Genomic DNA, 12942 nt, shown 5'->3' on the forward strand with positions numbered 1-12942 from the left:
ACAATTTTCTCTAACCAATATACGTTGTATTTTATATACTTATTTGGTATAATCAAGAGTGAAAACGCAGCGTAATAGAATAAAAGAAATCAAGTCTTTCCAAGTTGATCTTAAAGGTGATAAACATCGACAATGCAAGAAATCCTACTGGCTATGATGTTTTAAGATGTTTAATATGTTTAAAATATTTTTAATCGGTCCAACAACAACAACAACAACCGCTAACAAAACTGTAACTGAGATGATCGGTAAGTTAACTACGTTGATGTACCCGGTATACTATACATCGTCGTGTATGTTTGTCAATCATATTATCGAAACCATATAAAAAGTCACGACGAGCGTAACAACGAACATTTATATGTATAGTGGAAGATATGGGTAGTCTGAGGTGTAGATCCATCAAAAGTATAGTATCTTGAAATAGGTACACTTGGCCAAACGTTGTTTATTTGAACAGCTAAAATAAGTAAATTATTGATTAAATCATATTGATTATTGTACGTGTTAAATATGGGCGTACATATTTTGGAAAATTGGAACGATATATTACCAAGAAAATAAAAGAACAAAGATGGAATAGCCTTGGAATAATTCAAACCGCGCGTGAATATAACAGCTACCAACCAGCGAATCTCCTATTATTCTGGCCGGCGTATCTGAGTTTTGTTTTTAATCGCGCTATACGCTTCGTGTTTGTATATATAAGGATATTGTTTATGAGGTGTATATGAGAGTGTAGCCATCCTAGCGCAGTCCAATACGAACATGTCTTGTCCGAAACATGCCGCGCAATTCACGTTATTTCACGTTTATGTAGAATGAAACAGAACCAGAACATACGGAACAAAATAGAAAATGATAACGAGTCAGCAGCAAAAACACCGTATTTATATTCTATGCAGCATATACATACATTGCTGTGTGGGTTTTATTAACGGTAATGTAGTCCTTCTGTGTTTTCATACAATTTCTTGCTATTAATCTATTACTATATGAACCAACGTATCGGTACTTTGCGGCCAAAGGAGGTTCGATTTTATGCTTCAACCACGGCCTCTCAATACACTAAGTCACTGGTAGAACACGTTGACAGGTACAGTCGTGATACGAGTAGCCAACAATTTTCAATCGGCGAACCATTTTGTGACGCTGGGGAACAAAGCCCATGAGGAGCTATCGGACATTACGCGCTAGCGTATACAGAAGCCAGTCCATTCCATGGCGGCAGCCCATTAGATTAGATGATGCGCGAGCGCGTTAAATCGAGAAAGAAATTGGAAGGATGCGAGTCATGAATAACACCAATAAATGATAAATAATATTGGATAAACAATATTCTCAACTCGTACGGAATACTTTGGGCTAGGTGATGTCAGTAAATCGAAGTGAACGCGAGTGATATGGTTCGTGCAACTCGTTTTAATGAATTTCAGTCCATAAGGCGCACGACCGGAATTTGAACATCGCATATCTCTGCTTCTGCGTCAATTCATTGCGCATGGAATTCACCTTTTTAGTTGTATTATTCGAATATTTAGGTGCTTTAAATAAACTAACGTTTAAATAAAAACGTTTCTAGCAATAATACATACTTTGAATAGTTGATTCTATTTGGAGATTCGTGTAACATTTCATTTACATATGTGTATCCCCTAACATTTATTTATAATCCATTTATAATAAGTACTATTTATTTAGATGCTATTTTCAATATTGAGATTCCTGGGGAAATTTCCATCGATAGAAATCAAGTGTTTAAGGTAATTAAGCCAACCTGAGACATTACGGAAGAAACGATAGAGCTCTTGGCACCTGAACGTGTAGTATATTACTCGGGAGAAATCCGCTGCGTGGCTATATTCACCGGGCTTATTTCAGACAGGGTTTATTTCGTGTAAGTTTCCGTCGAGGATAAATCATTGTATATAAATCATTGTATACAAATGTAAACAGGGTGCAAACAGGGCTGAATTCTTTGTCAAAGATATAAATCGATATTAGTCCGTAGGCTCAGTAGGCTGTTTTAACGAACTGCAACTGTTTCGCAGCTCGATGTCGTGCAATTACATGAAAAACATATTTCGCGATAGGTTCACAGCGCCGCAACGTCACGGCAGCGGCACATGCATTTCAAATCTTCCATCAGCTCGTCACATACAGTATGTATTAATATTGCCAACGTGCAATCCAACTGGATTTTCACTTTCCACGCATCCATCTCTTGCCCCATTTTTACACTCTATTAGAACATATTTCGCCATCCATATAACATTTAATCATCTTTTCGTCGTGATATCATATTTTTGATCGCGTCTTTATTTTCGTAGATACTCGAGAGCCTACTTAGAATTATATATGTACATATGTACGTACATACGTACATACATACCTGGAGGGAGTATTATAGATAAGCACATACGCACCCCCATTCTTCCGTTTATCTTGTCTCGTGGTCTTTATCTCGCTTTACAGATGGAAAGGAAGACGGCTGTGACTGTCTGGTACGTTTACTCCTTCGGGAAACAGACAATCGGACCTTTGGTCTGACAATGATTCCCGGTGACTGAACATCGCGCCAAAGCGACGAATGTCTCACCGTTCTTACCAGTATTGTCCCGGTTATTATAGCGTTCAACGCTTTTTACGGAAGGAAACCTCTTTAACTTTGATACTTTAATATCCTTGGTAAAAATTGTCTCTACTACATTTTCATTGCAATATTTTTAGATTTCATTATGCGTCGTTCAGTGGCATTTTATTCATAAAGAAAAAAAAAAAAAATGCAAAACAGAAGATTGTTTGATACGAGCATGTTTATAATTCCGTAGGATAAAATCAAACTGATTCAGCATTTATCTTATAATTAATGGCTATTTTCGGAATTAAATACACGCACGTATGTGTAGATTATCTAGTACTAATACTTTTCTAATTTGCATCAAATTTTTATCTGTTGAAAACGTTGCGAAAAATCATGATTGCATTACGAACGAATTATTTGATAAATTTGTTCAATATATGTACGGTTTAAATTTTTTTATTCAAATAATTCCTTAAAAACATTACTGTTTCTTATTAATAAGATACCAATGAGATATTTCATAATGCTTTTAATGATGTGAATTGAATTGAACAAACATTTCTTGGAAAAATTATTGAACGAAAAATAATCATCTGGAAAAATTATTCTTTCTAAATTTAGGTTGTAACCAAATCACGAAAAAGGATCGATTGTATAATTACCATTACAATTTTCTATTTACCACAGCAATTATTTGCTTACCTAACATCATTTTCTTAAGATTTAATTAGGAAAGTGTTGGTGGCGGTGTAGCTAAAGTTATTGTTAATATGTATTAGCTCGTGCTTTCGCAAGTAGAACACTTTACATTGTTCACAAGTGCCCGATGCCATCTATCGCATTCTAAAGTCTAGAATTCATGTTGCCGTTAGTTAAATCAAATCCAAATTACGGTATATACAGCTATAAATAAAGTATCGAAACACGTATTCACACATGCATGCTGCGTGTCAGTTATCGCGTTCATTCGTTCATTAACTTTTTCTAAACATTCGTAACACACAGCTGTACACCATCGTTAAGAATCGTTAATCAACGGATATTACAAAAATGCTATAACACGATACGATAGTACAACAGAAAATACCACATGTGATTGATAGCCAGCGATGGGTTTTTCAAAATACATGTTGTGCTGTGCATTTCTTCGCACCTTCCACTCTCCACTCTTATGAATGTTGTATATAGGTGTTATAGGTATTATACGATATTTCCGGTTAACCGGTGTAATTAAAATCGGGAACGTTAAAATCGATGCTTAAGAGGATTAAACCTCTAAATAGTATTGCCAGTTTTTAAACTACAGGTTATTTATTAATTAGAAATTGCTAATTGTTCCGAAACTAGCATAATGTAATAATATAACACATCGCGTCCTCCGCATCCTTTTTAAATGCGAATAACACTATTTACATGAATTTCAGTTTCGTGCTTTTCGTGAATCATAGTAAAGGACTGGAACGTGTCCTTCTCATTCACTTCGGTCTACATTTCAGAGTTTAAGGGCAGCCAACGTGGTATCGATCTGGCACGCAGTGCTGTTTCAGGATAGTGGTTCTCAATCCTATCTTCAAAGATATTCCAATTTCAAGCGCCTTGATTAAAATCGAAATGGCCTTCTTTCATTCTTCCTGTGTATGCCGAGTTGGCTCAATGTCAGTGTGTATCATCTAACGTCATTACCTAGTTCGCCGCTCGATTGGTCAGTTCAACAATCGCAAATAACGGCTACCTAATTATGTATACGCACGCGAGTATATATCTTTATACGTTCATTTCAATGATTTGCTCGAGTTTATATACTTTGAACAGTTTGCATTTACCTATACATAGTACGTATGTATCTGTAAAAATATTATAATTGATATTGAACATTTTTGGAAGATCAAACGATATATTATTGTGGAAAAACTACTTGAGATAATGTCTTGAAGAATGTATATTTTAAGGCCAGAAGATGATAATTACTTGTTATGTTCTATTTACTATTTCTATTTGACCCATTCTAAAAAGATTTCTTATACACTCCGAAATATTTATTCGTAGTATATATATATATATATATATATATTCATTATTCCCTTTGAAATTATGGTTCAGAATAAAAGAAATATTAAATGTAAATAATAAAATATTAAATACATAGAGTTATATTTATTTTCTGTACGCACACGGCCAACTTTATTGATGTTTGGCGTTATTTTAATATATGTACCTATGTATGTAATAAGTAACGGTATATACATATTGCGATTTTTACTTTGTACATATTTAACGAACAAATTAATTTCAGTTTCCTCAGCTCTGTTTTATAAGTGTACAGAATGGCATGCATACACATTGTGTATATGCTCGTAATTTATTAATGAAAACTACAGGACCAGACGGTATAACACCATTTATTGATTTTATTTATTACGCTATATTTACCTCTATTATTAATTGATCATTCCTTTTTTGATAACTCCAAAACAAGTTTAAACAGGTTCAAATATTTGACTCATTTATTCGCTTATAATTACACACAATTAATCGATCTGCTCATGGAACATATGCGATACGTTATGAATATTATAAACGTTTGGAAAGTGGAAAGCGAATAATAATAAATCTAATAGTACATAAAAAGTATCGCTAATAAATTAATAACTCCTTTACCTACATAACCACCTTATTTTTTTCACCTGCTGCTCAATAGAAATTCCGTTTCGATTTCGCAAAACTTTGATGGACAACCATGGGTTTTATGCCAGTGCATAATACGCTTTAAAATCGTTTCCACAGTAAATTCTATTATATCGAGCAAACGAACGAAGAAAGAAGAAACCCGCCTGTATCTTCCACGAGTAGAGTAACGTTGAATTAACCACGCAACCACCTTGTGTCTTATCAATATGATCGGACCGTAAAGCCGGAGGAATCCACCGGCAATCTAAGCTAATTTCACGCAGCAGTTTTAAGCGGTATTTGACGGGTCACTTATTTCCACATTTGACATTCCGTCGAGACATCCGTCGTTGATTTGTAATAATAAATTAATAATAACGAACAGAAACTGTTTCTATTGAGCTGTTGCCCACCAGGATTGGACTTCACAATCTTATTGTGCAATAAAAAAGAAGAAATGCGATAGGGCACGTAATTATTTCGATAAATTTCTCGAGGAATGTAAAATGCAAGTAAAGAGCGCGCAACGTCAAAACCTAGATCTATCTAGACATTTAGACTTCTAGACAAACGGACCCGAGGCGGTGATCGATAGGAAGAGAATCGAATTTTAACTAACCAGGCCGAAGAAAGCAATCGTGCAACAGAATCATATTATTCTGCAAATAGTTTCATGTATAAGCGGACACTCACAGGCACATGCATGTATTGTCAGTTATTTCTGTTCTAGGCCGTACCAACTACGGTTCGAACCTTTACGAATCGATACCACCATTATACGTGCTAGTTTTGCCATCATAGCTCATTAATCACGGCTTGCAATTTTCACATTCTCTTATTTCTAATTTCACAGCTATTTTGTAATCGTTAAATTGCAATTTTCTTTATTTTCTATCTTCCTTTCCTTTTTTCATCCGACTTTTGTAAACCGAATTAATCGAATAATTTTAGTTGAGCATATACCATGTGCATGTTATTTAAATAAATATTTAGAAATTACTTAAATCAGTAAGATTAGTCAGCAAAATACGAATTGTTCAATTAGAATATTTAATGTATATTCGATTTTTGCCATAAAAATGCTTAACCATAGAGGTAAAAATAGGTGGTATTTGTTAACTATCTGACAGGATCTTGTCGTAAAATCGTCAACTTCAACTTTCGTAATAAAGGGACAACTAGGCGGAATGTTAAATGAACATTGGTAAGCATTGGATGCAAGGAACTCGCTTAACGAATTCTGTCAAAAGAGTACGCCGTTCTGAAGTAATTAATTAAGGGGAGCGTCCAAATCCCAAACATGGGTGAATGGATTATGCCCATGGCACGAAATATACACATGACACGAAATACGTACTTACGCAGAACGTCCAAATCATTTTAGTTTTCACGTTCGACTACTGCTGACTGTAGATCTGGCTATTTGTATTTATTTTAATTTATTTGAAAAAGCAAAGTGACGCGGCACAGTAATGGGATCACTGGCATGCGCCGATCGTGAATAAATCTTATAATTCTCGACACTCGGAACTTGACCTGGTGCGGCGTGCCTGGCGTCGCGTCAGGCTGCGACGCGAGGTCATATTTGGACCAGCTGAGACGTAAACGCCGGGACAGAGAATATATCACGCAATATGGAAATCAAGCCAAAAAGAGTAGAGAGATCTTTTCCTTCCAGATATGTGACGCATACGTTTACCTTGACATTGAAAATGACTGTGTGAAAAGGAACATCATCGATTTAACGAAACATGCTGGCTGAGAAATATTAAATACCGCCGTCTTAGATCGCCGCAGTTTTTACTGCAATGCATTGGACGTTTCGAGTGTTGTACAGCAGACATCTTCAGCTTGCAAGATGAAAAAAGAATGAAGAAACAAAGAAGGAGAGGTAGAGGAGAGTTGCATTATGTCTAGCATGCGACAAAAACAGAATGCTGGTGAGGATTGGGAAAAGATCATGAAATGGTACCACGGATTTATGCACGGATTTCGTTCCTTCCCTTTCTTTTTTCACCAAAGGACGCGACGAGCGTTAATTATTGACGATACGACGTATGCTTAACTGCTCGTCCTTGAGTGTCCTCAAAGGATTATGCAACATATATCTAAGCAAAGTTCGTGGTATTGAACGTATGCCTGAGTAATTCGTTCGAGCGCTGCTTTTTATATTCCGATATAAAAATGTCTAATATACATGTGTATACGTTACTCACTTCGAATTTCGAAGGTATCAAAGAAATTTCGTTTGCGTCGCAAACTCGAGGGCTATGGAATCGGTGTCGGAGTTCGAAGGAAATTTCTGATCGTTGAAGTTCGGAGCCGGGGACAATGAAAATTCTCGACGCCGATACTGATAACCGACTCTGACTGCACCTTTTAATAGATTATTAAAATACTAATTATACAGGATTATCCACTTAACTCGGACCCCACGCCCGTGAGAATATTGAAAATGGTAGTGTGAATCTATGAGCTGTTGGTAGAAGTATAATTAGGTGAGAACACAGCGGTTTGGCTGTCGCAGAACTTGAAATTAGACGTCGCAATAAGGAGAAGACGATCGTTGAGAAAGCAAACCTAGCGTTTCCGCCCAATGATTTTTTAATTCAATGGCGAAAAATGCAGAGACCGAATTGAAATCTTGACTGCAGTTGACATCTTTTCGCGGGACACTGATCCCGACATTCGGATTATCATTCATCTTACGAATGTAATACACCTCTCTAACGAAGAGAACAAATAGATATAACAAAACGAAATAAAGAACGATTGTTCATTGTTTGTAAGCTACTTTTAAGATGAGGCAAAAGGTTCGTCAAATATATGCTTTATAGAATAAAAAGCAAAAAATTAAAAGTTTTGAAATTCTTAAACCTTTTCACTTGTTTCTCCTGTAGTAGGCGATATTAAAATAAAATTTTTCGTCAATCATAATTATAATATCGCCTATTAAAGTAAAATTTTAATTTTAAGAGTTTATATTTAAAGGCTTGATCTTAATTTGCCTATGCCGCGGCGATTTCACACTTGCTACAAACGGTGATTGATAGTGAGTAAAAGCAGTCGCTCAAGGCAAATTACACTATGAATGACGAGGCCTTGGTGTTTTCAGGCTATGTAGAACGAACTGACCCAGAACTTGGTTCGGATTAAAGGTTTTCACTTTTGGAATAACGAATCGCCGAGAGCAAAACTTTGCTAACTCGATAGAAAAGAAAGGGACTAAGAAAGAGAAAAAATACAAAAGAGAGTGAATAATACGATTCATTACCGTCGATGTTTAGGTGACAGATGACTTTAACGAAATGTTTCTTATCATTATACATGTACATTAATGAACACTTTGTGTTGCAGGTAATACTAGTGAAATGGAACGAGCCATATCAAAAGTTAGCCTCGTGTGATAGTTCCGGCGTGATCTTCGTGTGGATCAAGTACGAGGGAAGATGGAGCATAGAACTGATCAACGATAGAAGCACCCCAGTTACTCATTTTTCATGGTCTCACGACGGACGAATGGCTCTTATATGCTACAGGGTAATTCGTTTTATGAAATGTCCATTGTTGAACCTTTTGTCGAAAGAAAGTTAAAAGATGTAAGGGAAACTTTCCTTAAACGTGAAACAAAGTAGTCGAAATTCATACGATAGCTGAATCCGATCTAATTCGTAACTTTCATTCGTATAAATAATGAAACCAACGTATTGCATATCCGGTACTTTAAAATCACAAAGTAAGAGAAGATTCGATGTAAATGCTGTGAATTAACGTTGTATAGAACTCGAGTTTTTGAAGCTTCAAGGATCAATCTTAAAAGCTGAGTGTGCATTTTGAAGACGAACATTGTATAAAGTGCAAAGCTTCGGGCTTCGAAACTTAAAAGTAGAAGGCTTAAGGTTTAGGCTCTTGAGATTAAAAATAAGTAAATTAACAACAATTTAGTGATGTTGGTATTTGAAATAAAATAATAAAATACGAACAAACAGTCAGTGGTTTCTTATTTGTTTCTTGAAAAGGATAACCATGAATTTAAACACATAGAAGTATCTACGTACTTATGAATTGTTGACTGACACATTCTCTGTTCCTTTTCTTTGTAATTAAGTCACTAGCTTTTGAAAAATGATTGTTCATGTGAAACACTCGTTGAAACATTCGACTTAAAGTTAAAAAAGACTATCAATAGAAAATATCAATTTCATTTACTTCTGATCTGACTTCTAAAATTCTATAATAAGCGACTGCCATGAATTATAAGATCTATAAACAGTTTTTCAAGGTTTGTTTTACAATAATTAGTTTCAGCTATTGCGATATTTCTCCATATTTCTTGCGATACAATCTCATTATATATCTTGTAATATTTTTATCAAAATATTATAAAATGCTTTTGACGAGAAAGAATAATCACAATTGCAGTACTTTATTCTTTCCTGTTTTTCTTTCAACATATCCGACGAACTCTTTTAAATGTTGCACCATTTTCATTTTTGGACTTTTCATCTAAATAACTGTTAACCGATTTTGATAATATCGTCTTCATTTCAACTTGAACTTTAAAAGTACTTTAAAAGTACTGATAAAAAGGAAGCTATTTCAACTGTATTAGTACTTAGATACTTCTATTGATTCGATGATTAAAGTCTCTGACATTCTATGACTGTATTTATAATTACTACTACTACTACTACTATATGTGCGTGTATAGAATCAAAGGCAGAACCATTAAAGGATCGCAGATATCAATAAGGTACGAGTTTCTGAGTTTCAAAGCTCAAACGTTAAAGCTTTCAGCTGTTATATCTCAAGATTGGAACCCAGACTTCTAACTCGAACTTGATCCGCAGCTTTATATCGGCTCTCAAAGCTTGATATTTAAAGCTTATCTGAACAATATTACTCATAATTGAATCATCATAATTAAATCATAAAAAAATAATGGGTTGAGCATAGAACAGGGAAAATGAGCAGTGCATAGAAATTTATATCATAGAGTTACACAAGTTCGTAAGATCGAATCGACAAAAGTAGCTATGGGTGGAGGCGTCGTATAAGTATCGGAACGTATTTGTAGTATATCGGCCAGATATGTCTACTGGCACTTTACTATGCGAAAAACTATTAAAAAGTATTTGTAAATACTGTCCTAAGTGCATGTAGTCCTTCTCGAAAAAATTACCTATATGTACGTAATTACAAAATTAGAATTAGGAAAGCTTTAATACATTTTTCTAGTAGATAATGATTAATGTCAATCCTTAACCTTAAAATTAAAACCTAAATTTCCCACAGAGAAAAAATATTCGTAATCGAATGAAGAAAGGCGAGAGTAAAGGTACACATATATATGTGTATGTATTATTCCATGCTGCTGTACGACTACATATGATTTAAGATAAAAAACGAATAAAGCTCTTTTCCTACAGGATGGTTTCGTGTTGGTTGGCAGCGTTGCTGGTCAAAGGTATTGGTCATCAATGTTGAACGACAAAGCTACCATCACCTGTGGTATTTGGACGCCTGACGATCAACAGGTAAATAAAGGATTACATTATTATGTATGTTAGAACATTTTGTAGGAAGGACTTTACTCTTTCGAGATTCTAGGGTAAGTGCTGTGTGGTCATTCACACAGTGTCACAGTCACAGTCCGCTTATCGAAGAGGACTCCGCACTCCGTGGCCAGATCTTTTAGTACTTTAGGCAAGGTTACTATTCATTGACAATGGGACGTTATGTCGCTTGTCATCGCTAAACTATTTCACGCATCCCCTAAACGAAAAACCATGTCAATGGTTTGATAATATGATAATATGTCATACCATTGACTATTTCATGCGCGACTTGGTGTCGCCGGCTATCCACTTTCCAAACATTCGCTGAAGCACCCTGCCGAGATCCTTATTAAGCCCACGCCCCAGTCATAAATTGTGGTAAGGCTAAATAGCGGCAGACTATCTGCCATTATATTATATCACGAAGATGCATTGCCGCTAACATGTACGTATGTTGTTTATAGAATTCAAACCCATTTAAAATCATCAGGGCGACTGCTGAGGGACTAATACAATTAAAAAAAAAAAAAAAAGGAAAAGAATACAAGAAAAATTGCACGAAAAGATCTTCTGCATAATTGCACAGTCGTTGTTTCACTACGGGGGTGGGGGTGGGGGGGGGGAAGGTTCCTTTGACGCATCGAGAAGCACGATGGCCCGCTGCGATCGAGTAGTGTAACATGATCCAATGTGCCAATATATGCCTGAGACAATGTATCCAAGTACCAATTCAGAAAGTATAATTTTTTTACTTTTGAACTTTTACGTAACGCATTTGTACAATCTTTCGGGTTAAAATGAGACCAAACGTGATATAATTTGAATTATATTTACTTACTGATATGTATTTTAATTATCGTTTATTAAGTACGCAAATATGCTCCAAATTAAATTAGAAATATGCAACAAACATGCTAGTATAAGCTTCATTGATCACAAATCGAAAATAAGAAATGTTGTCTTTTGAGTTAAAGGTCTCAGCTTTTTGGCCGTGAGCATCAATGTTTGCCAAATGCTTCCATTCTCAGTGACGCTTTCTCTATCACTCGCGTTGTCCTTCTGTACGGCACGTCTAAGATCTCCGTTTCGAGGAATAGAAACCTAGAGGAATTTCCACCTCTGCATAATTTGCAACACTTGGGTCCTGATTTTTGTGCAATTATCACATTACCGCATATATTGTGTGTAATCTTTCCACGAAATCAGCGTAAACTAGAAATGTGAAGAAAAGCTTTCTTAATGATGATAAAATTTCAGACCGTGTTACCAATCATCATCAATATTTAAGTCGAGGCGATCAAATATTTACAAAGCCGAATGGCTAAATAGTTTCCATAAAATTATTACACAAATTAGATTCTCTTTTTAACGCATACGACATTGATGTTGATATTGATAGGTATATTTCGGGACAACGGCTGGACAATTAATAGTAATGGACGTGCACGGAGCAATGGTGTCCGAGGTACAATTGGCAGCTGGTGTCACCTCGATGGCTTGGAGTGCCGAGAAGTTTACGATGGAAGAAGGAGATGACGATTTAACGAATGATAGACCTCATAAAGGTACGACGGCGCGGTGTGGCCTATAAAATAATCTGTTTCAACTATTACAATCGGTAGATTTTATGAGCTTAATATGTGCGAATTGTTGCATTCAAACGAATTATACACACTTATATGTATTATGTATTATACATACGTACAAATACTTCTATATTACATGCGTAGTTTTAATTTTTATATACATGACGTACATAAAGATTTCTCTTTCAATGAGGAAAAGAACGTTGACAACCTGGCACTTTCACTATCGGTAAAAAAAAAAAAAAGAAAAAAAAACTATAGATTTTGATGAGAGGAATTAATCTATTTTACAAATCTTAATAATGTAAAATTCCACTTCTGCTTGGGCTGCATTTATTAGAACGAAATTGTAATAATTTGTCCCTAATTAAACCATGTTCCGAATAATTAAACGATTGAATTTATTCATCTGAACTGAAACTCTTATTACTTGTACGGAAAATGACAATCGATAAACTTCGAAAGTCGTCTGTTCGTTGTTGAGTTCAAAGAAATAGAGTTGTGCATATCGTATAGTGCATATTATATTTAGAATTAATGAATTTAC

General features: G+C 35.3%; 1 protein-coding gene across 3 annotated transcripts in view; it reads left to right on the top strand.

Annotated features, from left to right (window-relative positions):
- The window catches only part of LOC122576119 (tubby-related protein 4), a 33046-nt gene that overhangs the window by 10521 nt on the left and 9583 nt on the right, over nt 1-12942 (top strand). For 2 of the 3 annotated variants that reach the window (XM_043746004.1, XM_043746005.1), the window contains exons 3-5: nt 8609-8791; nt 10681-10788; nt 12209-12374. In XM_043746004.1, the coding sequence (XP_043601939.1) occupies nt 8609-8791; nt 10681-10788; nt 12209-12374 (457 nt within the window). Of the gene's footprint in view, nt 1-8608; nt 8792-10546; nt 10606-10680; nt 10789-12208; nt 12375-12942 lie in introns of those variants that run through there. The other variant, XM_043746006.1, reaches the window with a different exon arrangement.

The sequence above is a fragment of the Bombus pyrosoma genome, linkage group LG15, assembly GCF_014825855.1.
Source record: "Bombus pyrosoma isolate SC7728 linkage group LG15, ASM1482585v1, whole genome shotgun sequence".
Taxonomy (NCBI): domain Eukaryota; kingdom Metazoa; phylum Arthropoda; class Insecta; order Hymenoptera; family Apidae; genus Bombus; species Bombus pyrosoma.